This window comes from Antechinus flavipes, chromosome 1 (genome assembly GCF_016432865.1).
Source record: "Antechinus flavipes isolate AdamAnt ecotype Samford, QLD, Australia chromosome 1, AdamAnt_v2, whole genome shotgun sequence".
In the NCBI taxonomy this organism is placed as follows: Eukaryota; Metazoa; Chordata; class Mammalia; order Dasyuromorphia; family Dasyuridae; genus Antechinus; species Antechinus flavipes.
The window spans coordinates 289,464,053-289,491,094 of record NC_067398.1 but is presented as its reverse complement, the minus strand read 5'-3'; the positions used below and the strand labels follow the sequence as shown (position 1 = coordinate 289,491,094).

At 34.6% G+C, this 27,042-nt stretch overlaps 1 protein-coding gene across 2 annotated transcripts in view; it reads right to left on the bottom strand.

The window, feature by feature from the left end:
• The window catches only part of KANK1 (KN motif and ankyrin repeat domains 1), a 292,071-nt gene that overhangs the window by 80,247 nt on the left and 184,782 nt on the right, over positions 1-27,042 (bottom strand). The window contains exon 4 of one of the 2 annotated variants that reach the window (XM_051962363.1): positions 4,962-5,079. In XM_051962363.1, the coding sequence (XP_051818323.1) occupies positions 4,962-4,998 (37 nt within the window). In that variant the 5' untranslated portion in view covers positions 4,999-5,079. Of the gene's footprint in view, positions 1-4,961; positions 5,305-27,042 lie in introns of those variants that run through there. The other variant, XM_051962369.1, reaches the window with a different exon arrangement.

Here is a 27,042-nt window from a genome sequence, read left to right as displayed (position 1 = left end):
AGTGTGAGAAAATATGAGCAAGTAACCATGTGGAATCTAGGAACAAAATCAAACTACTTTGTGAGCATTACAACCATTCACAATCTGGCTAAAATCCATCTTTCCAGGTTTCTTATGAATTAAAACAAAATAGCGAAAGAGCAATTAAATGGAACAGTAAATAAGGTGCTAGGCTTGCAGTTAGGAAGACTCAATTTCCTGGGTTCAAATCTGAGCAACCTTGGAAAAGTCATTTCACTCTGTTTGCCTCTGTAAAATGAGCTGGAGAAGAAAATGTCAAACACTCTAGTATCTTTGCCAAGAAAACCTTAAATGGGATCACGATGCACTGGACATGACTGAAAAACAATTCAACAACACAAATCTCCTCAGGGACAACATTTCACCTCCATGCCTTTGCATAAACTACCATGGGTCTCCTCTCTCTCCCCATATCTAGAACACACTCTCTTCTCTAAATTCCAGATTTCCTTCAAAATAGTACAAAAACACCTCCTCTATGAGGTCTTAACTAATCCCCTAAGTCAGTGTTTCCCAAACTTTTGACATATGTGTACCCTTTCTATAATTTTCGTAACCTTTGTCAAAAAAAAAGGTATGTATTTTAATAACAATCAAAATATATTTATTTTTTCTTTTTTTGGTACATACACAAAATAATAATAAACGAAAAATAAAATTATTCATAATAAAATATAAATCCATGCCAGAAGGTTTGTTGCTTGTGGAAGAAGAGTGATTGTTGGAATTGGCTTCAGACAGATTCTTGAAAAATAAACATAAGGAGTGTACTTTAACATCATTCTGGTTACAAATACAACATGTGTATCCTGTTTTAACAGAAAAAGTTCTGAAATACATCTTGCCTTTTCCAACTTCATATTTTTGTAAAGTTGCTTTTTCAGCATTTATAGACATCAAGTTGAAAAAAAGGAATAGACTATTGGACGTGGAGCCACATCTCAGATTAAAATTAACAACCAGGGAACCAAATTATGACAATCTGTTAAGTCGCACAAACAATTTCATCCTTTTATATAAAAATAATCAAAATCAGTGGGACTTACTAAAGCACATAACAAACCTATAAGAAAAATCGCACAAAAGCTAAAAATACACAGGCGCCTGGAGAAACCACTATTAACAAAGTAAATTGTCTCTGTAACAAAGTGCTGTATATTCACGCCTCACAAGACTGTCTCGACCTGACTCATGAGAACTTCTGTTTAGCTTTTAAAATCCTTCACAATACAGCTCCAGCATATCGTTTTAAATTTTAAACTGCGTCTAGAATTAGGCACAGCTAAGCACAGTGCAATGCATATTCCCACCAAACTCTAGCTCAACGCATATCCCCATCAAACTCTTCCCATACTCCTGGGGATGCGTACCACACTTTGGGAAACACTGCCCTAAGTTATTATCACCTCCTCCTGAAAATTACTCTTGGTATGTTTGTGCGTGTATACTCACATGTATAATTGTCCCTCTCCTCACTGCCATGTAAATTCCTTGAGGAGCTCTATCTCTAGCAACTAGCATTATAAATCTAGTAGTGTCTAGTAGATCACTGGAACTTCATAGGTCTTTGTTAACTGATGCTCCTAGTTTCTAGCACAGTCTGTCACACAGTAATACTCAAATGCTTATTAATAGAGGGATAATAATCATTTTGATTGATAAAAATAAGAAAGGCAATACTGCACCTTGCTTTTGTATAGTGTTTATCTTTTCAAAGTGACTCAATACCTACTATCTATTTCCCCTTCCAAGCTTTCCTGAGATATATAGCATTGCCATCTTCATGTGCTATTGTATTGTAAGGGATTGGAAGCTTTTCCATACTCCTTGAAAGGAAACATTCTAATATATCCTGTCTCCCATAATTAGAATGTAAGTTCCCTGAGGATAGGGTCTGTATCAGTTTGTATTTGTTTTTCTAGCATTGGATACACAAGTGCTTAAAAATGCATTTTCAACGATTCATTTGTACTGTTGTTACTGTTTATCCTTCAATACCAATGACATTATGAGGATGATGTCTTAACTTGCGCATAAATTGGATATGACAGAGCTGTGTGTACAAAGCTGTTTTACACTCTCTCTCACACACACACACACGCATACACACAATACATATTTACATTTTATTTTGTTTCTAAAAACTTTTCTAAATGCAAGTTACAGTTCTATAACTTCAAAAGATTAGTAGATCAAATCTATAAAGACATATAAAGACATATATGAAAATATAATAAAAACACTCCCAACCTTAAAGCCTAATTGTTTTGATTTCAAATGAATGAAATGATTCTCTTAACACTTGATGGCTTCTCTTGCTTTAATCACAAGCTTTAATAGCAATAAATTATCATAACCATTTTATAGGGCTCATATCATTACATTTATTAGCAACACCAACCTGCACTTACTCAAAAAGAATGAAATGTTGTTGTGAAATAAACAAAAACAAAAATTACACCTGTAACATAAGCAGGGTAGAGTATTTGGTGACTGTTCTTAAAAAAAATAACAACAACAACAACACTTTAGTGCTCAAAGGTTCCTTGGAGATCATTTCATCCAAATTCTCTCTCTCCAGGGGAAACTGAGGCATTGCCCACAGTCACATATGAAGTGAAAGAACAAGAATTCAAACTTATTCTAAATTTAACCTTCTTTGCATTCAATTCCAAGGGATGTTTTAATACTAACATTTGTACTTAGAATATTTTTTTCTGACAATACAATGAAGAGCTGAGCTCCTCCAGGGGCAAGGAGAAAAGGGGACTAACATATAATGCAAAGAATTTTTCCTTCTGAAAAAACATTCTACAGAGTGACAATGATAGTTCTACATTATGATCTAATGCAGTGGAAGTAAAAGCAGAATTAATAAGTGAAAGAAATACAAAATAAATGATGAGAACATGGAATTTTGAAGCTGGATTGTGGCTCAATTCCCACCTTCTACCTTTTATCTTTATAAATGAGAAGTTGAAGCTGAAGAAAAGTTTAATGGCTTTTCAAGAACACAGAGTTACTGGTAAAGCTAGGAGTTAGAAGATAGGTCTCCTAAGTCTTAAGTCACTGCTCTTTCTGAGCAAAGAAAAATGGAAAACTGATGGATAACTGTGGGGACTAAGTGCATAAAGCCTATAAGTCTGTGATGTTGAGATAAAAAAAAAGCCTTAGTGATCATGGCCAGGGAGCACTATGGTGGGGAACGGAACAACTCATTTATCAAAAATCTACAGGTATTGTTCAAGTGAACATTTTTAAAGCCTTCTTTCTACACTAAATATTTTAATAAAAAAACCAAGGGGTTTATTTCCCATTTAACCTTAGGAGAGGATGCTTATGAGGACAGAAATTTGTCAAAAGTAAGGCAGTGGGAGGAAGGAGGAAAAGAAGCAATGGGCAAATTGATATCATTTGTCTCTGAATAATCAATCATATACTGACTCTATCCCATAGATTAGCCATTTATGGCATGCATACCAAAAGTGATATTGGATTTTTCATAATTTTGGCAAATGGAGCTCTAGACAAAGATATATGTAGAGTGGAAATTTCTATTGTATCACCTTCCTTCCTCTCTTGTCAGTTAATTAGTATGTCAGGTCTCTTGGGTGTTTAAAGTGACAGGATCTTGGTATTCCCTCCCATGGAGTATTCTCAATTATGATTGAGAGAAAGTAAAATTACAATGACCAAGATTAACTTTAATGAAGATTTATCATGTGGAAATGGAACTGGTATGGGACACAGCACATAATATAAGATTTGGTTGATGTGTTGTGTTAGTTTGTTATTTATTTAAAAACTGGAGGCAAGGGTAGGGAAAGAGATATTGGGCACTAAAGTGTTATAAAAACAAATAATATCAAAAATATTTTTTAAAAAGATCATAAAAATAAAAATTTTAAAATATTCATAGCATCCCCAAAATCTAAAGCTTAAAACTGCCCAAAGTATTTGAGACATCTTACATTTATGAATTAATATTTAAATCCGCAATTTCATTACATAGCCAATCCCTTGGAAAGAAGATAGGCAGTATAAGTTGTAGCAATTTGCTGGATTTCATATGTGTTTTCTGAAGCAATGATAGAAAATATCCAAGCTAGTTGCCAACAGAGCAACTGTGTGTGCCACAGTGAGCCTAAAGCAATCTCAATGCTGAGATTCTGCCCCTATTCTTCTTCCTGCCCTGTGTCAGTCTTTTTCTGGGAAGGAGCTCTCCTCAAACAGGATTCTGAATATATACTTCAGCAATGTTTAGAACAAAGTTTTGTGAAGACTGAGTTAGCACCCTGGATGCCTTAGAATCAGCCTAAGTCAGGATAAGCAAAAGTCCTTGGTCTTTATTCTTGGTCTTTAGGGGTAGAAGTGAAGAGGCTGGACATAGGACCTCCACAACCTCCCTTCTCCTCGTCTACCACCAACGTGACTCTGGCTTTTCTTACTCTGCTCCCTAATCCCTCCTACTATTCTCTGTATACACCAAAAGATCGAGCCAGCACAGAATAGTGGGAAGGCCATTTTCCAAGCATATGCTAATAGAGTATTGTCCAATCAGTAATTAGCGTAAGTGCTCCAGTTGTCTGATTCCAGTACATCAACTCAGAGTTTCGACCCTTTACAGAGTTTGTCAGTTTAAAATTTAAAACGATATGCTGAAGCCATATTGTGAAGAATTTTAAAAGCTAAACAGAAAATTTTACATTTTATCCTAAGAGCAATAGGAAGCCAGTGTAGTTGCCAGCAGAAAATTAAAAAAACAAAACAAAAAAAGACTATTTCTTAGGAGAATCTAGAGGAAACATCAATGAGTAGAAAATTATTCTGAAATTCTAGTGACTTGTGCTGGATACTACTGTCTTCATATCAGTAAAAGCAAAATCACTTTGTACAAAGACACATAGTATCAAAAAACAAAACAAAAATTGCTAAATTACCTGAGGCACAGAGATTGATATTTGCCATTTGGGACATTTCTGTTTGAATTCAAGGTCAAATCCAGAAAGGAATTAGGAGTCATGCAAAAATCCCATCAAGTCCTGAAACGTGTCCAGCCTGAAACACAGAGAAAGTACCATAACATTTTGCATAGAATAGAGATACATTGAAACATAGGAATAGCCAAATTATACTTGGAGAATAAAAACTGAACTAGCAACAAATTTGAGGGGACATTATCTTGAACCATACCAATGAATTAAAAAACAAAAACAATAAATGAAGCTGAGTTTGTTGGTGAATGAAAAGCCTAGAATCTCATCAGTCATTTCATCAATATCCAGAATCAACCAATTTTGATTAACCAACTAACAGTAATTTTGTTTTATAAATATAATTTTGTTTTCCCAAAACATGTATTATTTATTTTTAAACATTCATTTTTGTAAGGCTTTGTGTTTTAAATATTTTCTCCCTCCCTTCTTATTTTCCTCTCCCCAAAACAGCAAGCAATCTGAAAATGGTTAAATATATAACACTATTTTTTTTTTTTTTGCAACTATTCCTCTTCAGGTATGAACTAAGTATTTACTAGTCCCTTTAAAGTGTCCTATATATTGCATATCTTCACTTGAAAAATCGCAAGAACATATTTTAAATAGCTATTTAAAAATCTTAAGTGTAAATAACAGGAAGGTAAAACAATGACAAGATCCATGACTTATGAATGAAGTATTTCTCCAGGTGTTTTGGTTTAGATAGCAAAACCTCATTCTCAGCTTTTCAGGACTGAATTCCTTCACATTCGCCTTTGGCCTGAAATTGTAAGTGAATTTCTTCTTGTACATGGGACAAATGATCTTTATCAACAACTCAAAGTGGGTATTCACAAATATATATAAGTTCAAACTGTTCAGAAATGTCTGTATTAAGTAGCCCAACAAGCACTATGGCAGGGTAGCTAGATGGCACAGTGGATAGAACACCAAGTATGGAGTCAGATACTCATCTTTGGGTTGAAACCTGGCCTCAGGTCACTTAACTCTGTTGGCTTCCGTTTCTGGATTTCTGATTCTGGCATACATCGACACATACATAAGCAATCTCCATATGTTCAGATGAATCATCAGGGATTCTTCAATGTCTAACAATTTGGAGGAATCCTCCACAGATAATCAAAAATGCAGTAGCTATTTTGTCTGTAGACTTATAAAGACTTATAAAGCTCAGCCTTTCAACAAAATCATTCAAGGACTATGTTCACATAGTTTGAGCAGACTCAAACTAAGCAATCATCTACTAGGGAGTTTACAGAATGAATGCAGGCAGTGTCTATGGAGAAGAACAAGTTTTATACTGTATTTCTCCTTTGCTCATTATTGTCCAGAGCTGACTCAGTGGCAGGTAGCTACAACTGTGAGGACTCTTTATTTTCAATGTTATGCAATTCTTGCATCAATGTGAGCAGAAAACTCAGAGTAGCATTGGCAGGGACACATCTCGCAAACTGTGGCTCCTTTCTCCTCTCTGGCCATGCCAACTAGTAAATCTTTAGAGGTACAATGGTACCCTAATGCTGCCAACAAAGAAGGAACACTTTATCATGGCTTTCTTTTAAAGGCTTTGGGAAAAGATAAAAGAACAAAAGATAAGTTGTCTTCCCTTTTCTTTATTGCTGGGGTGAAAATGCAGATGTTAATGCTATATTTAATGAAAAATAATCTAAAATAACCTGATAAAATTCTTGGGCTTTTTAGAAGCTAGAATTCCACAGTTCCTGAAGTTTAAAAAAAAAAAAAAAAAAAAAGAATGCATGTGAAAAATATACATGAAAAAAAAAAAGGAAAAAAACAAACTAGGTTCCACATAATCTCTCAAAACAATTATAAAAAAGTCAGCTACTCGTTTGTGAAATTCAAATTTTAAAAAATGGGGAGAGGAGGAAAGAAAGGGTAATCTTTACACATCCATGCCCAGTCTGATAGTTTGAAGAGGCAGGGTATGTAGGATGGACATATAGCAAACGTATAAGGAATATTATGGTTCAAATAAGTTTTCCTATATAAATTTCAGCATTTTCCTACTCTTAGTACTATAACAAGGTACTATTATGAAATTATAAGCCTGATTTTAAAAATCATTCATATCCAAGTAAGTATCATTCTCTTCAAAGTTCCCATGGGAGACAATGCATTCATTTTGATGCTCAACTCAATTACGAGCCTTTTCTTAAATTATGAGCCTTTTTCTATAAAAGTTTATAGGGCCATGTGAAAATGAGTTTTGCAATTTTACATATGGCCCATAAACATTTTCTTAAGGCAAAACAAACCAAAAAAAAACCTTCCAAAATTGTGCTGAGCATTCAGAATGAATGCCTCATCTCCCAGATATTTGATGGTGAGTTTTCTTTTACTCTAAAACAATATAATGCAGCTTGAACACTCATCTTTTTCACCAGCTTTGTTTCCAAATTACAGCTAGTTGTTTTCTAAGATCATATATAAACTACAAATGCTGTAGATTGTCACTAATGAAGATATTCAAAGAAGAACATATTAAAAATATCTCACAGAGCAATATGGATACCCCTGCTTAAGGGGGTATGAAACTGTGCATACCTTTTGATGCAGCAGTGTCTTTATTGGGCCTATATCCCAAAGAGATCATAAAAGAGGGAAAAGGACCCACATGTGCAAAAATGTTTGTGGCAACCCTTTTTGTAGTGGCAAGGAACTGGAAACTGAGTTGATGCCCTTTAGTTGGAGAATGACTGAATAAGTTACGGTATATGAATGTTATTAAATATTATTGTTCTATAAGAAACAATCAGCAAGCTGACTTCAGAAAGTCCTGGAGAGACTTAGACATGAACTGATGCTAAATGAATTGAGTAGAAACAAGAGAACACTGTATACAGCAACAACAAGATTAGGTGATGATTAACTCTGATGGACTTGACTCTATTCAATAGCAAGGTGATTCAGGCCAGTTCAAATAGGCTTATGATAGAAAGAGCCCAGAAAAGATAACTGTGGGCACTGAGTGTGAATCACAACATAGTATTTTAACTTTTTTATTGTTGTTGTTTGCTTGCATTTTGTTTTTTTCTCATTTTTTCCCTTTTTAATCTGATTTTTCTTGTACAGCATAATTGTGGAAATATGTATAGAAAAACTGCACATATTTAACATGTATTGAATTATTTGCTATCAAGGGGAGGAGGTAGGAGGAAAGGAAGGAGAAAAAAATTGGAACACAAGGTTTTTCAAGGGTGAATGTTGAAAACTATCTATGCATAATTATATAAAGATATATGCATATATTAGATTTAACATATATATTTTTACCATGTTTAACATATATTAGATTACTTGCCATCTAGGGAAGTGGTGGCAGGAGGCAGAGAAAATTTGGAACACAAGGTTTTGCAAGTATTAACATTGAAATATTATCCATGCATGTTTTGAAAATTAAAAACTTCAATAAAAAAACTATCTATGCATATGTTTTGAAAATAAAAAGCTTTTTAGAAAAGTAAACTCAATTTTTTAATAAATGACTTACAATAGCAATCTCACTAAAATAAAAACATAGTTTCTTGGATTTGAGGGGAGAAATTATATTTAACTATGTTAGTTTGGGTATACTTATTCTCCCTGCCCTACCTTTCCCCCTCCAAAAAAAGCAGTCACATTTCTTTATAATCATATTTCAAACAAAGTGGATAGAAAAAATAATGTATGTGAAAAAGGAATAAAAATATATACAAATGTAGCACTTTATTAAAATGGCTTTTTTTTTTTAAGATTTAAAAAAAATATAAACTGTCAAATAACCTTATAATGCACTGTGTAATATCTACATGTAATAACTATATGGACCCATATAAAAATGGGTACATGTATATTCATATGGGTGTATGGTTAGATAGATAGTACATCTTTATCTATCTATCTATCTATCTATCTATATATGTGTATATATATGTATTATATATATATAAACAGGCATATGCATATAGAAAACAAGTATTTATTCAGTGCTTACTATGTGCTCAGCAATGCAAAAAGAAAACTTTCTATTAGACTCAGTTGTCTTCTCCTCAAAAAATACAAACACTACCTCCTTGGGCCTTTGTAAAGCTCCAATCTGTAGCTAATCTGTTTGTAAGATTAATATTCCAATCCCCCTGACTTTAATTGAAAACTAATGTAACTCCATAATTTTTTTTAAAAATCCTTTTAATTATCTTAAATTTAAAATTTTAATTTAAGCATATCCATCCTATAGTATAATAAAAAAGATGATTGCACATGAAATTGCAAATCTATTATGGATAACTTGCTATTCTTTTAAAAATATAATATTTATCATGTAAATTTTTTCACCTTTTTTTCTCTCCTTTACCGCCCATAATGTTATTCAGTCATATCTGACTCTCTATATCACATTTGGTGTTTTTTTGGCAAAGATACTAAAGTGGTTTGCCATTTCCTTCTCCAGCTCATTTTAGAGATGAGGAAACTGAAGCAAATAGGGTGAAACCACATCCTAAGAGAGCCTGACCTGAAAAAAGAAGGATCACTTTTTTTATTTCCCCCCCCCTTAGATTCTCAATTTTTAAAAATAACATGAAAAGTGTATTGTGGATTAATCCCAACTTAATTTGACATACAAATTATGTTTAAAAAGATGAATTTGGGTGGGTGGAGGAGAGTGAGATACTCTGTCACTAGGCCCTTTACCAAAGTCCTATTTGGATGACTCATGGAGAGTCTCACTTTCCACATTTGAAATAAGGGGGTTGGACTAGATGATCTCTGAGGTTCCTTCCAGCTTTACATGTATAAGCCTATGGGGTATGGATGTACCCCTGGCCTGTTAAAAGACAGTGTTGAGAAGACAAGCCAGGCTTAGCTTAAGAGAGATCCATAATCACAAAGTTGACACGCAAGGGACATTTTTGGGGGGGAGAGAGGGGTTTTTTGGTACTAGCTAGAAGAGGAGCTCTACATCAACACGTAAAATCTACATAGAGAGAATGAAAAGAATGTTCTGGGATGAAATACTCACAATGAGGAAATAAATTGCAGCTCTTTATAGTATCAAAGAAATTACTTGGTAACCTTAAATCTTAACTTTACCAAATAAACTATATCAAATGGGAGAGACGACATGTAAATAAATAAGTACAAAAAAGATTTATATAGAAGCAGATGGAAGGCACTAAAAAAGGGGAAATCAGGAAAGGTTCTTATAAAAGGTGAGTTTTAAGCTGAAGCTTAAAGAAGTTGGAAAGGCAGGGAGTAGAGATGAAGTAAAAGAGCATCCCAGGCATAGGAGAAGAGGGACACCTAGTGTAAAAAGTATGGTGATGGGAGGTGGCCATGTCACATGCAACAATTGCAATGTATATACTAAGTACGACTGGATAATTTTTAAATAGTTTTTTATTGACAAAACACATGCATGGGTAATTTTTCAACATTGACCCTTGCAAAAACTTCTGTTCCAACTTTTCCCCTTCTTCCCTACCCTCCCTCCCCTAGATGGAAGACAGTGCCATACATATTAAACATGTTAAAGTATATGTTAAATACAATATATGTATACATATTTATTTATTTTATTTTTAAATAACTTTTTATTGACAGAACCCATGCCAGGGTAATTTTTTACAACAGTATCCCTTGCACTCTCTTCTGTTCTTATTTTTCTCCTCCCTCCCTCCACCCCCTTCCCCAGATGGCAAGCAGTCCTATACATGTTAAATAGGTTTCAGTATATCCTAGATACAATATATGTGTGCAGAACTAAACAGTTCTCTTGTTGCACAGGGAGAATTGAATTCAGAAGGTATATATACATATTTATACAGTTATCTTATTGAACAAGAAAAATCGGATTTAGAAAGGTAAAAATAACCTGGGAAATAAAACAAAAATGCAAGTAAACAACAACATAAATAGGGCAAATGCTATGTTATGGTCCATACTCATTTCCCAGTGTTCTTTCACTGGATGTAGTTGGTTCTGTTCATCACTGATCAATTGGAACTGATTTGGATCCTCTCATTGCCAAAGAAAGCCACTTCCATCAAAATCGATCCTCATATAGTATTGTTGTTGAAGTGTATAATGATCTGGTTCTGCTCATTTCACTCAGCATCAGTTCATGTAAGTCTCTCCAAGCCTCTCTGTATTTACCCTGTTGGTCATTTCTTACAGAACAATAATATTCCATAACATTCATATACCACGATTTACTCAGCCATTCTCCAATTGATGGGCATCCATTCAATTTCCAGTTTCTGGCCACTACAAAGAGGGCTGCCACAAACATTTTGGCACATACAGGTCCCTTTCCCTTCTTTATGATCTCTTTGGGATATAAGGCCAGTAGTAACACTGCTGGATCAAAGCACAGTTTGATAACTTTTTGATACAGTTCCAAATTGCTCTACAGAATGGTTCTACATTGAAAAGAAATGCAAATGATGAAGATTGATTAAAGCAACTACTGAAGTCCAGCTCTGGAAAAGCATAAGTTCTTTGAGGGCAGGGACTTCTCCAACTTTTGTCTTTGGATCCTCAGGGCCTAGGACGATACTTATATATGTTGCAGGCACTTATTAATGTTAATTAATTAGGAAAAATATGCCTTGGGATAACTAAATTTAAAACCCTATAGGTTTGACATTGTAGTTTAAAAAAAAAAAAAGGAAAAATGAGAATAATTGTGTGATTAGAAAGTTACAATAATGAAGTGAAACAAATTTTAATACTGCTTCTCAGAAGTGTTTATGTTTATTTTCCTTGTAAGAAAAATAAAAACTTGTGGCTGTGGCCGTGATAATTCAGATTCACAGTATACACTTTACAAATATCTAGGAAAAGAAACTGGTTTCTTATACTTATTCCATCCATGTTATAAATTTATCTTATATACTTTACTTTTACACACACTCAAACTGGGTATGAATGTGTAAAGAATCAAATAGTATTTGTTTACAGACTCTACCTAACCACTTCCAGCAGCTATAAATCATTTTAAGCCACGCACACCTCCCAAAAAGCTTTCAAAAGCATGGTGCCAAAAGGATGATAGGTGAAAGCCATCTGTAAGCTGACAATGACATCAGCTTGCATAGACTGTATTATCTTTACCACCAAAGCTAGAGTGCAGAACCTTGAGCAATTTCCAAAACACCTTAACACAATTAAAAGAGACAATGATTTCCTTCAAAGAAATTCACCAGAGTAGAAACATCTCAGAGTATGACAATGTGAGATGAAGACAGAATCAACTAAATTTTAAATAAAGGCCAAAGTGATTGTAGCTGAATTTCAGGACAGCTGGTGGGGGCTGGGGAAGGAGGAGGAGAGTGGTGAGGTTTAACAGTTTAACAAGAAATTTTTAATTTGTATGTACTGATGTTTTTCTTTTAGGGGAAATTATTTTAGGGACCTTTAGGAGGCTTAGTAGCATATTACTGACTGACTTACTGCAATATACTTATAATTAGTTTAGGGTATATGTTTGGAACCTCTGAGACTATCTGTAAATATGACCATTTCATCTGAACCTTTATTAATCATATATAAATGTATACATGTATAATTTGTAAATTATATATATTATATAATACATATAATACTGTATCATGTAATATAATCACAAAGGATTATATATTATATGACATTACATATTGTATAAGTATATACTGGGATATATACACACGTATATCAATTTATATCTATATACATGTATGTAAGTATATATATGCCCATAAATTTTGTGTATGTGTATATAATAGGGTGGGACTAGAAATAGGAACATAAGTTGGTTAAGAAATGATCCCTATTATTAAGGAATTTCATTGCAGGATGATTTTTGGTGATATTTATTAAAACTCACAGATCAGTAATCCAGCTTGGATCATGACAATAGAAACAAAGATAACAGAGGCCAATACAAAAATTCAGGATATGTTAAATCCACATATTATGTACATTTTGCCACAGTTTAAATGTTTTCATCATTTTTTCTAGTAAAACTTTTTCTAGAATCTAAAGATCAAGAGTGACAAGTGTGAAAAGTAAAAGGAGGGATTGTTTCTTCTGTTTCTTTTTTCACAAATCAAAATATTTTCATAGTTGGAAAGGATTTCAAGGACCATTCAACTCATATCTAAAAAAAAAAAAATTCCTCCACAACTCACCCAACAGATGATCATCCACTTGTAATCTGAAAACATCAGTAAGAGTTTTCTCTGGGCCTCAATATTCCCATCTGTAAAATGAGGGAATTGGGACTAGATAGACTTGGAGGTCCTTTACAATCTAGATCCATAATCCCACATAGCAAGTGGCATGGTGGATAAAGTTCTGAATTTAGAAGTCAGAAAAACTTGTGGTTTAATGCCTTCCGCAGACACTTAACTGTGTGACTTTTTCAGGCAATTCACTAAACTTTTCTTCCTCGGTTCCTTTATCTACCAAATAACAAATAACATAAAGAGATCTGTAAAACCTAAAAGCACCACATAAAGGCTAGCTATGATTGTAGCTGTAGTTCCATCAAATCACACATATATCAATCAACAAGCATTAAATGCCTCCTGTGTTCCAGGTACTATATTAGATATCCGTATAATAAATGTAACAATTTGTGCTCGCAACAAGATTACATTACAGACCAAAGACAACTTCTAAGAAACAATCTGTACTTACAAAGAGATTACATTTGAGCCCCAAAACAACTTGTACAGAGAAAGTCTCACATATGTCCTAGCATTAACAAGACTAAAGTTCAAGTAGCTCCTTATATATGCTACTAGCCAAACCAGAAGGTCCTGAATAATGCTTTTCATAAAGAACAGCAAATCTCCCTTAATCTGATACTCTATTGAAAGCTCAGAATAATGATGACTTTGCCTCCTCATTGGAATGCAATAAGCCTGCTGTGGCAGGCAGGACCTTGGTATGCATGACTCAGCCTGAGTCATGTTTGTGCTCATCTGCCTACAGTGGGGTGTGTGCTACTGCATCAGATGGCTCATTGGCTTCGGTTCCTGAACAGGTCTGGTTCAACAGTAGAAAGTGGCTGAATGAGCCTTGCTTCAGTCAGCACCTTCCCCTAAACCACAGCATTCAGGAATCCTAATGTGGTGTGACCACAATAGGACACAATGAGATGTAGTGGATGGGGTTTCATCCTTGCTTTACTATATATTACTTATTTCTTTTTCTCCCCTCCTCTTCATCTCACATTATTTGGCCATCTTTTCCCTGCCTCCAGCACCTTATCTCTTTTTTAACTCTCAGTCTTTAACGAAGAGGTGGCCTTTTTCAAAAACAAGGCAAAGACTTTTATATGCACTTTTGATCCCACCTGCTCGGTCCCTCCTCTCTTTTGTCGCAAACTACCCTCAGTATCTCCCCTTCTCTCTAATCTTTACTCTCTTACCTACTGACTCCTTTCCTGCTACCTACAAACATTCCTATGAATTCCTTATCCAAAAGAAACAAACAAATCAACCAACAAAAACCCCTTGCTTGATCTGGCCATTACCATTAGATATCATCAGATCTCTCCTTTCCTTTTTGACTGAACTGCTTGAGAAATCCATCTACAAAAAGTGCTTCCATTCCTTCTACCTTCACTCCTAGAAGTGAGAGAAGAGAGAACCATCTAGAATTTAATTTCCAATCTTATAATGGTGTTTTCTCAATTCTCGTCCTCCTTGATATTTTTGGGGTCTTTAATCCTATTGATCACCATCTTCTCCTGGATATTCTATCTTCTCCAAGTTCTCATGATACTGTTTTTTTTCCTAGTTCTCCCCTTACTTGTCTGCCCAGTATCCATTCTATGCCTACTCACTATGGGTGCCACCCCACCCAAGGCTCTCTTCTCTTTTTTCCTCTATACTATCTGGCTTAGGGATCTCATTAGGGTCCAATTATCATCTCTGTTCAAATCATTCCGGATCTCTCTACTCACTTCTAGTTTCTCTCCTGAGTTCTAATTGGACAGCACCACATAAATGCCTTTGGAGCATCTCAAAATAGATGTCCTGTGGCACTTCAAACTTAGTATGTCCAAAAGAGAAATCATTATCTCACATAAAAAAAAAAAATCTTTGAACTTTCCTATTATTATCAAGGACAATACTGTCCTTCTGGTAACTCTGTTTCAAAATTTTAGGGCCCTCTTTCACTTTATTTCCATTCACCTCACATAAGGAATTATAAAATCTTATCATTTATACATTTATAATCATCTTTTGTATGTCCCCTTTCTACTCACACAACTGACAACCCTAGTTCAGATTTGTTACCTGGGATATTGTTTTGGCTTCTAATGACTCCCTAACTCACTTCTTCCCCCTCCAATCCAAATTTCTATCATCAGCTACTAAAGGCATGGTAGGCCTATAATGTAACTGCCCTAGCTAGAGAAGTGGCTCATTATTTCTTCTGAGATCAAATATAATTCCTATGTTTGACATTTAAAGTTCTTCTTCACCTGGCCTGCTCCTACCTTTCTGGTCTTCTTATATTTTTACTCCCCATCCTGAATTCTACCAACCCTGGTACACCGGCCTATTCACAGTTTTTGGAACCCTACACTTCCTCTTCTGATACTATCGTCTTTACTACTGTCCTCCAAACCTAGAATGCCCTTTTTTATTACCACCTCTCATTTGGCTTTCTTCAAGACTTAACCTCAAATCCCACTTTCTCTAAGAAGCTTTTCCCAATTTCCCAAATCTTCTCACCCAGAAAATACCTTCCTTTGGAGATTATCGTCTATTTATTAGATATTTTTAGTATGAACACAGTAATTACAAGCTGTTTGCCCCACTAAAATAAGAACTTTTTGAAGATAGTTCTTTTTTTTTTTTTTTGGTATCTTCAATGCTCAGCATAGTCCCTAGTACATAATTGGTGATTAATCAGTGTTTACTTACTAATATTGGCCAAGTCCTTTAACTTCTCTGAATTTTGTTTCTTTATCAATACAATAAGAGAGTTGAGTTCCATGATGTCTTTGAATTTTCATCCACCATATCTATGTAGTTGGAACAGAAATCACCCAAAACCTTCATAGCTAATACTGGACAAAAAACAAAACAAACAAAAAAACCCAAACCATACAGGCTAGACAATTCTTGGCTTTTTAAAGAATCTCTAGGTATCCTAATAGGAAGATCTCAAAGTGCATACCATGAATAAATGCAACAACATCAATGATCCAGTAGAAAGAGCACAGACTTTTTATACTAGTCAAGGAAATTGGGTAAAAACTCTAGTCACTACCTCTGTGGAGTTTGCTTTTCTTATTTGCTTGGACTAGACAGTCTCTAAGATCTCTTCTACATCTCAATCAACCACCTTGTGCTTCAGACAAATTCCTTACTTGGAAGTCTTAATTCTGGTTATCCTGCTTAGCGCAAGGATCCTGAGGGTAGGATCATAACCCTCAGCCTAAATCACTGTCCTACCAATTCTCCATGTCCCCAAAACAGTGACTTAAGGGAGAAAGAAATGATAAATCAATGCTCTTCAAACTATAGCTTAAAAAGAAAGAAGAGGGGGAGGAAGAGAAGGAGGAAGAGGATAAGGAGGACATGACATCAAATTAGACCTCGGACACTTAAAACTTACTAGCTGTGTGACTCTGGACAAATCTCTTAACCCCAACTGCCTTGCCAACAAAAACAACAAAAATTCTCCAATGCCACCTGAACTGCTATTTTCTCAAAATCACAGAATCTCATGGTTGGAAGAATCTTGGAGTCTAAAATAGCTCTGCAACACATTTTAAAAATAGTTATTCAGATCTTGCTCAAAGACCTCCAATGAAGAGAACCAATGAGGAAAACTTCCTGAAGCAACCCATTTTGAGACAGCTCTGATTTTTTTTTTTAAAGACCTTTTTCCTTAGATCAAGCTTACATTATCCTGTGTGATTCTTCCCCCTCTTCTAGTTTTACTTTCTGGAGCCAATCTGAACAGCCTTTTAATTAACTTCAAGAAAATTATTGTGTCCCGTCTTCTTCCCTCTCCATAGCTTGCAGGGTATACACAGTTACCTTCTGGGGAACTTCTTTTCCTTTCCAAATATGCCAATGATATTTATTTTAATTGTACTTTTATTGTACAGAAATGTTGGGGGGGAGGAGAAAAGTCAGGCCCTGGCTAAACTTCTTCTCTTGAAGAATGCTTGAAGAGGCATTGCTGTCTGTGGGTTCCATCCCAACATTATCTTTTATTTTATTTTTTAAACATTTGAAGATGGCTTATAGGACATGAATTGAATGTATGCAAAATGATTTCTGTCTTAGCCTGGACAAGTGTGCAGAGGAAATATCATGTCAGGGGGAAAATTTAACCCTAGACCAATGAAAGAAAGAAAAAAAAATGTGTATAGATAATAACAGGGCCTGAAGTTTCTTTAAAAGATAATAAACTTCTCAAATGTGACAACTAAAACATCAGAGCTAAAACATTCAACATTCTATTATCTTTTACCATGAGGCATGAGGGAGGCATGAACAAAATGGAGCTTCTCGCAAATGGAATTTTTAAAAAAATTTAAGTTTATCCATAAGTTTCAGATTTCTCCCTTAATGAAGTTTTTCATTATTTTCCACTGTAATAATGAGACTAAAGTTTTTTTTTCTTTCTCCTCCTTTTTTTGCTCTCTTTTGCCTTTGTATTAGTGTAGCACCTCCCACATAATTAATCAATAAACTTTTATTAAGAACTTACTATAGGGACAGCTGGTTAGTGCAGTGGATAGAGTACCAGCCCTGAAATCAGGAGGACCTGAGCTCAAATCTAGCCTCAGACATTTAGCACTTAACACTTCCTGGCTGTATGACTGTGAATGAGTCACTTAACCCCAATTTCCTCAGCAAAAAAAAAAGTTAACATGATATAAAAATAAGAACTATCAATAAAATTTCATTAAAAAAAAAAAAAAAGAACTTACTATGTGTCAGGCACTAAGCTAAATCTATTCCATCACGAAAGAACTATGAATTAAGAATTCTTCCTATACCAAAAGCCTCAGTGACGTGGATCTAATTGGCAGCCTAGAATATATATGAATGAAAAGTCTGAGAAGAGGAATAAGAAATAAGAAGACTGGAAAATTAGATTTTAAAGCTTCAGGTACCAGGCTCAGAAATTTATATTTTAAGATTTTGTTTGGGAGGGTGTTTTGTTGAGGGGTGTTTTTGTGTCCTTTTTCAGGAGATTTTACTTGTATATCTTTCTTGAATTCTTATTTAACTATTTGACCATGTCTATCTATGTTAAACTAAATATAATTATCAATTAGTTTGTTTTTAATTGGGCAACTTCTCTCATTTCTTTTCCCATATTCCTATTTCAAAATAAAAAACAGGCGGATTTAACTATTAGAGATATAATAGTTACTAGTTGACTATCAAGAATTGTCTAAGTATGAAAATATTTATGGAAATGTTCTTGCAACTTCTAGTTTCTATTTTAATAATATTGTCACCAGAAATCTGACATCCATTCCCATAGTCATAAGCCTTCTTCCCTTTTAAAGAAATTCTGATCATGTGAGTGTGTACATATATGTATGTGTGTGTGTTGTGTGTATGTGTTGTTTTGAAGTACAATGAAATTTCTTTCCCTTACAAGGACCAAGCAGCATAAACAAAGAGAAATGGAGTGGAGGGGGGAAAAAAAACCCAGGATTTTAAGATCTATCCTGCTCCTAATTAGATGGGTGGCTTTGAGAGAGCCATAGTTTGTACTCAGTTTACCCATTTGTAAAAGAGAGACCATGGAAAATAGAGTTCTCTGAAAGAGCTTACAGTATCAGCCTTTTCCTCAACAGTAAAAGTCCTAATTGATTTTAAAGCTGTTTGCAATTTATTATTTCATAGCAACTAATCTACATGTCAATGTTTTAGGACCCAAAATTTTATTGCTGGAAAACTCTGACTCAAAAAAGTGTTTGGGAATTGCTGCATGTTAACTATTTGTGTCATATTTGTCAAAAAGTATGTATATGGGTCACTATACACAAGGTGGTCAGCACTCAGAACAGCACTGGAAACACTAGTATGAACTTAATAAATGCTTTCTTATTGATTTGAAGCACTAGAAGCCAACTGAGAAGATTCAGCCAAAATGACAAAAAAAGCTGTTTAAGAGAAGGCATGGAAACTGAAGCCAGCAGAGCTAAAAACATATCAAGGACTAAGCACCAGCTAGACAACTGACTAGAGACATACTTTTTAATTTGTGTGGGGAGTCAATCTGATTTGATAAAGAATTGATGCTAGTAATAAGAAAGGCTGCCATGTTCTCTGACCCTCTTTGCAGCTTGAAAAAGGGGAAACCCTTACATTGTCATTTACCACCCTAGAAGGCTGGGACAGCTAGCAGACAGGCTGAAGACTGGAGTCCAGGAGACTCATTTTCCTGAATTCAAATGTGAATATTTACTAGCTGTGAGACCCAGGGCAAGTCATTTAACTCTTTTTGTTTCAGTCTTCTCATCTGTAAAATGAGCTAGAGAAGGAAATGGTAAACTACCCTTGGACTAACATCTTGGACAAGAAAAACTCTAAATGGGGTCATGAAGAGCTGGTCACAACTAAAAACAAATGAACTTCACAATGCCATCTCAAAGCCTTTTGGAAGCATAATAGAATAGCTTTTTAGAGCTCATCAGTCTTAAAGGAAATGGCTTTTCCCTGAAAGAGTGTACAACACTCTTTGTCCCAGTATTTAGCTAAGGGAGCATACCTAGAATCTCTAAAGCAGTGCAGACCCCAGACTTGCAGCTGCTGTTAGCTTAAAAAGGCCTTGCTTCAGCAGCTGTAGAATATCAAAGAAGGGGCTTTAGCAGGAGAGAAGGGAATCTAGTACAAGTACAACTCAATAAGTGACATGTGATATAGACTACTCCTAAAGAGACCATTGAAGCACCAAGTCTGGAGTTGTGAACTGCCTCAGGCATATAGGCTTTTGTATTCACATACTTCACCATTGGGGGTTTCTAAATTTGTGGCCACTCTTCTACTCTTTTTTTACACTGAGATTGTGTTAGTTCCTTGTTATATTACCTGCTTACATTCTTTTATTTTTTTATTCTTCAGTACTGAATCACAAGTACAGTTGATACATTTATATAATATTTTAAAATCTCAATTAAATGACTGGTGTGCCAAAAATATAGGTTATGGTAATCACAGTATCTTAGAGTTCTAGGGAGCTTAGAAAATATCTTTTTTATGGAATTAAATTAGATTGACTCTAAAGCCCATTCTTGCTCCAGATATCTGAGTCTATAATCTCATGAATGGATATAAAGTGAAGTATTCAGAGCCAGGAAAACATTACACACAATGGAAATGGAAAGAACAATAAATCAAAGCTGAATGTTGCATAATTATAATGATCAAAGAATGATCAAACTTGGCACAAGTTGAGAAACTGTATCTCTTTCCTCTTGACTATAGAGATGGGGATCTACTGGTGTGGAAAATGTAGATGCTATCAGATGTGGTCATTCTAATGGTTGGATTTCCTTTTTAATTTTTAATTTATTTTTGATAATATTGAATGGCTTGAGGGGAGTTGGAGGAGGAGATGACGACTGTTCAGAAATAGAAATGTGATATAAAAAACAAAGGGAATCAATCAAAATTGTTTTAATTACTGGAACTTCAGGCAAAAGGTCTTTACACAGTTTGGAAATGTGAAGAAATGGCAGGTAATTCCCTTACCAACCATTCCTCCCACTCCCAATTTACCCTCCAATACTGGAGGTATAAGGTATAACACTGAGGCAGCACCTTTCCATTTGGTGCCAGAATCCCCGAATGACAGAAATAAATGCCCTTGTGCTCTCATAATTTGCTCTCTCATATCCTAAGGGAAAAAAGAGAGCCTTAGCAGTAAACAGCACCAATTCTACCAGCCTACTTTCAATACAATAACACTATCTACTCCTCTATGTAATATATTGAAAGAACTATAAAGAGATAGGTAGGAGAGGTGGCTGAAATGCAAGTTTGCTTGGCTTGATGTAGATGGATGGCAGAAGAAATGGGGATTAATAACCACCTTTACACATATGCTCATATGGAAAGAAGCTTGTGATGGCCCTTTAAGAAGGAATGTCAGTCTACAAGCTCCAACAAGTTATGCTCTTGTGAAAAATGTTGAAGTGTCAAGGCTACGGCTCTGTGCTAGCATGAACAAATAAATATTTTTATCTTAACAGCTCATTAGGCAAACTGCTATGGATTCCAAGCTATAATCAGACAACTCCTACTAAATCGACCAAAGTAAATTTAAAGGTTGCTTTCCAGCTATATAATATTGGACCAAATCCAGATTGGGAGAGTGTGGAGATAAACAAACTAACAGACTCACCTAGCAGATTTCACTTGATTTTTCTTCTATATTCTATCCTATGCTATTACACACTGCAGGGTGTCAAGAAGGAGAGGAAGAAGGAGGGGAAAAAAGAGAGGGATAGGCTTTGCTCTCAAGTATACTGAAGCTGGAGAAGACACAAATATAGATTGCTAGAAGATATTAGCACTTCAAAGAAATCAGACTAGAAAGACATTCTAAGAAAAGGTCTGGTTCTCTTCTTTGTGTCTTAATAAATAATTGTTAACTTGGGGCAATAAGAGAAAGGAGAAAGAATACTTAACTTAGAAAGATGCGAGTCTTACTTGACTATGCTGTTTTCTAGCTCTTAGTAGCCTTCTCTGTAGAAGTTTGCTTGTCTGCAAAATGGGCATAATTATTATTATTACTTATAGTAGTAGTAGTAATAATAATAATATTTGCACTATTCAACTCAAAACTGTTATTAAAAGTATGTCTGGTAAATTTGAAAGCACCAGAAATGTGAGTTGTTGTTATCGTTATTATTCTTTCTTACTCATGATAAATATGGGAATATATTTAAAAGACTTGTACATATTTAACTTTTATCAGAATGCTTGCTATCTTAGGGAGAGAGAAGGAAGGGAGAAAAATTTATAAAGTCTTATAAAAATGAATGTTGGGAGCTATCTAAAGATAGCTAGAAAAATGTAGTTAGAAAAATATTAATTTTAAAAAATTATTATTGTTATTATTGACTTGAACAAAAGGCTATTGAAATATAAATTACCACAGCAAGAAGTCACTTTAAGGAAGAATTATCAAACGAATAATCCCTTGTCAGCACAACACTCTCTCGTGCAATCTAAAGCAGATTGAAATGTAATTGGGAAATTTAACAAAATAAATAAAAATACGATAGAACATAGATAATGTTGCTATATGGGTTTTTTTTTCTCTTTTGCAAGGTAATTGGGGTTAAGTGACTTGCCCAGAGTCACACAGCTAAGAAGTGTTAAGTACCTGAGGCTGGATTTGAACTCAGGGCCTGACTCCTGACTTCAGGGCTGGTGCTCTATCCACTGCGCCATCTAGTTGCCCCGATACGTGGTTTTCTAAGTCAATATGTGGCCAGCTAGGATCCTTATGTGCAGTTTGGTGGCTTTGTTTTTCATCTGAGTTTGTCACTACTGCTTGAAGGAACCTGAGATAACGATTCTATTATCTCTTGATTCCAACTCTCATCTGAAAGACCTGAAAGAAGCATACTTGGCATTAGCTGTATCATTCTAAATCTCTCAGGACAATATGACTGGAGAAATCAACAGATTTTGGGGCTTAAGTTTGTGCCCGGATAGAAATTCTGATTCTTACTTTAGCTTGTAAAGGACTCATGGGGTCATCGAACACAGAATCTTTTTTTTTTTTAAACAATCTGAAATTGACAGGGTTAAGTGAATTCCCTAGGAAATCATAATAAGTGGCAGGGCTCAAGTTTGAACCCAAGTCTTTGAATTTTAAATCTCCTTCCATTGCACCAAATTTGGTGATGCTACATCCACTGTTCGCCACTGTGTTTCTCCATTTGGGTCACTTCTCACATATGTAAAATTTATGGGTTTTCTCTTATCCACCAACCTTTTAGATAAAAAGGGAAGAACAGAAAGTTCTTTAAAGAAGATATGTACATTATACATGCATATAAATCCATATCCACACACATACCTACACACCCTGATTTATCACTATTCCTAAACAGAATCCAAAGCAAGAGGCAGCTAGGTGGCACAGTGGATAGAGCACCAGCCCTGAAGTCAAGAGGACCTGAGTTCAAATGTGATCTCAGACACAACACTTCCTAGCTGTGTGACCCTGGACAAATCATTTAATCCCAATTGCCTCAGGGGGGAAAAAAAATTCAAAGCAAATTGTTAGGAAAGATGTGTTATGCTTGACAGGGAATTAAAGAAAGATTCTAAAGAGACATAAAAGTCTATTTCCTCATTAAACTCAAATTCCTATAACTGACTACTTTCCATATCATACAAGAAACAGACTAAGTACATACAAGTAAAAAGATATATATTTGTACATATTTATTAAAATATATATAAAAACATCATCGTGCCTGTGTTAGACACTAAGAATATGTGATTCTATCAGTATGGGGTTTTTTCCACGACAGAGATTATATATTCAAATCATTTGGGTAGATGGTCACCAAAAGTAGCCAGAGCCAAAAAGATCCATCAGCCCTCTAGCAAATCTAATGACAATGTTTTGTCCTGGCCTTCTTTTTGCAATCAGGTTGGAACTTATAAAAGCCTTCCCAAAATCTTTTTCTATGCATAAAAATAAAATATATATTACAAAGGAAATAAATTACACTAAAATATTTATCAAAATATCAAAAACAAAACTCAAGTTAACAGACCAGGTTAGGAACCTCTGTCTTTTTAGCTTATCAGAATCTGTGAAGAGCTGGTTCTCTATTGGTATAGTCTTCAGAGTACCAGTCAGGCCCATATCATGATGGCCCAGTCAAATAAGGATGTATCTCTAACCATACATGTTTCTTAATATGCCAATGAGAAACAATACTCTACAAAGGAAAGAACATTTGGGTTGGATTTGGAAAAGTTCTGGAATTGAATGCTGTGTCTGTGCTCGTTTTGTGATTATAAGCAAGTAATTAAATCGGAGCCTCAGTTTATTCATCTGCAAAAAGTTGGATAATAATACTCAAGCCTCTTAATTCACAGGGTAAGGAGAAGGATCAAATGATATAAATGCTTTTCAAAACTTAAGGTACTAGACAAATGTCACTTAGATTATTAAATTATTATTCCTTCACAATATCTGGTAATTCTCATCTTCTGCAGAGATGTCTCAATTAAAACAGGACAAGACCAAGACATTAACAGGGCAAGACAAAGATTTAATTATAAAAATTAAAATACCTCTGTTATTTCTCAATTGTCTCCCAACCTCCTTTGACTCAGAACTTGAAATCAGTTGAGCTCTGGTCCATTCACGTTTTTCAGTTACATTATTCAATTTACATAAGATATCTAAAATTGTTTTATGTCATCTACAGAGTAAAAATGATAAACATTGTTTATGTGTGTGTGTATGTGTATGTGCACACATGCATAAATAATAATGTATTAAAAAGGAGGTGCATGGATAGAGTGCCAGGCCCAGAGAGTGGGAAGACAAATCAAATCTGGCCCCCAATACTGACAAGCTGCATGACCCTGGGCAAGTCACATCACCCTGTTTGCCTCAGTTTCCTCATCTGGAAAATGAGCTAGAGAAAGAAATGGTCCAGTTATATTTGCCCCATCAAAAAAAACAAAAACAAAAAAAACAAACAAAAATAGGCTTGAAAAAATGACATGACATGAGAAACAAATGAACAACAACAAGAATAATTAAAAGAGATATATTCCTTAATCTTTTAAAGTAGTTTATTTGCCACCAATCTAAGAAATTTAAGGTCAGGAAAACTATTTTTACTCCACTTCATGTGATGCCTACTTATTTTACTTTGCTTTACTGTATAAACCTAGCTAGCCAGTTTTGATTTATTTCTAAAACTTAAAAGACTTATCTGTAAGTGAATGGACTTTTCAAAGTAATTTATTTCATCAAAATAAATAGACAACAGAAAGAATTTAAGATTTAATTCTCAAAGTCCAATTCATTGCACACTGTATCTCATTTATTTTGTTTCCTACCCAATTGTGGTAGGTTTTCCTTTCTAAATGAGCAAAACAAATAAAGGACCATAGATATTTATCATTCTTTATGAAAATGGATCTGATTCTGTAATAAGGAAAACAAAACTATTATTTCTTGTTGGTCTGTGGAAAGAAGACTAGCATTTAGGATTACATCTGCCAATTACACACTCAAACTTTTGAGTCTGGTTTGCCTCTGCCTAACATGGAGAGTGATGCTGACTACATGAAATCATACAGTAATTGCATGAAACATCACCATTTATGATAGTAACCAAAAATTACAAATGGTATTTTAAAAGATCTGGGTGTGACTGATATTATGTTATTCAGATCAGAAGTGTTACCAGAATGCTACTGTTTAGGATACTCCAATACAACTCTAATTTCCAAAAGAAGAACCTGACTGACAGACTAGACATTACTTTTAAGAAGCCTTGATTGGAGGAAGGGGAGGAGAGAGAAGGTAGTTGACTAAAAAGGAGAAACAAAGTACAATTCAGAAAAATAAATGTAGAATCTAATCTAATTTAATCAAATGATTAAAATAAACTATGCTCTGTGCTATCATAGTAATATATGCCAAAAAGTCTCTTCTTTCTTTCTATTAAATATGTAAAATATTAAATAAAATTACTTAATTATATTTAATATATTATTTTAAATCATTGTTAAATATATCATTTAATTATTATTTAATCTTACCCCCTATGAAATGTAACTCTGAATGACAATCTGAAAGAAAAGTAAAAAGGACTGAAAGAATATTAAAATTAAAAAAGACAAATAAAACAACAATCTAAGCACACAAAAACATCCTTAAAAAAATCTTCTCCAAAACATGTTTTTTACCCAGTGTATCCCTCCTAAACTGGCTACACAAAACAGGAATGGCCAGTGAGCTAAAAAGACTGCCAAGTAAAAATAAAGTTCTCAAATACCAAAAGGATATACTCAATCTGTCTGTCTATGCATTGGATATTAGGGAGGAATCCTAACACCCATCACAAACTTATAAGGAGATGTTGATATGTCTACTTAGTGGGATGAATTATAGAAATAACAGATTTACCTTTGGAAATTCCAAATCTATTTTAAATATAATATTACTTATCACAAAGCTCCCAGCTGAATTGCATCTTCTATAGTGGAAAGAGGAAGGACTGTTAGTTAATCACTTAAAATAGTGACTGTTATTTACTATCATGTGCACCCCAGGGCAAGTCCCTTCCTCTCTTAATCTCATTTTCTCCATCAGTAAAATGAAGAAAGCAGTTTGGATGATCTCTGTGTTCTCATCCAATTTTAAACTAATAATTCTCTGAAAATCACAAAAAGTTCAAATCCCATCAATTCTATCATACTTTGTTGTTGCAGAATGATTTCAGCCATGTCTGACTCTTCCAATTGGGATTTTCTTTGGCAAAGACACTACAGTAAAGTATTATTCCTTTCTCCAGCTCATTTTACAGATGAAGAAATTGGGGCAAACAGGATTTAAAAACTTGCCCATGGTCACACAACTAGTAAGTATCCTGAACTAGAACTCTATCCTCTATCACAGCTGTATTCCATCAGACTTAAAGACTCTTAAATTCACTGAGGGCAAGGACTATTACCTAAATACTGTATCTTCCTCAGTGCCTACACAAGTCAACAAGTCACATGGAAGCATTTATGAAAGAAGTATTATGTGCTAGGTACAGTGTTAAATTTCAGGGACACAAATGTTTAATAATTATTAAGCGCTCAGAAACATTAGCCACCTATTCAGCTTTATCTATAACTATCAACTATTAACACCCATTCGGTTAGTTTGGGAAGTATAGAAAATATGTAAATAATGTTTCTTAGAAAAGCTACTGTGATTTCAAATTCAAACTCCTATATAAAAATTCCAGCAGGCTCAGGTTCTACTCCATCTTCCTTCTGTC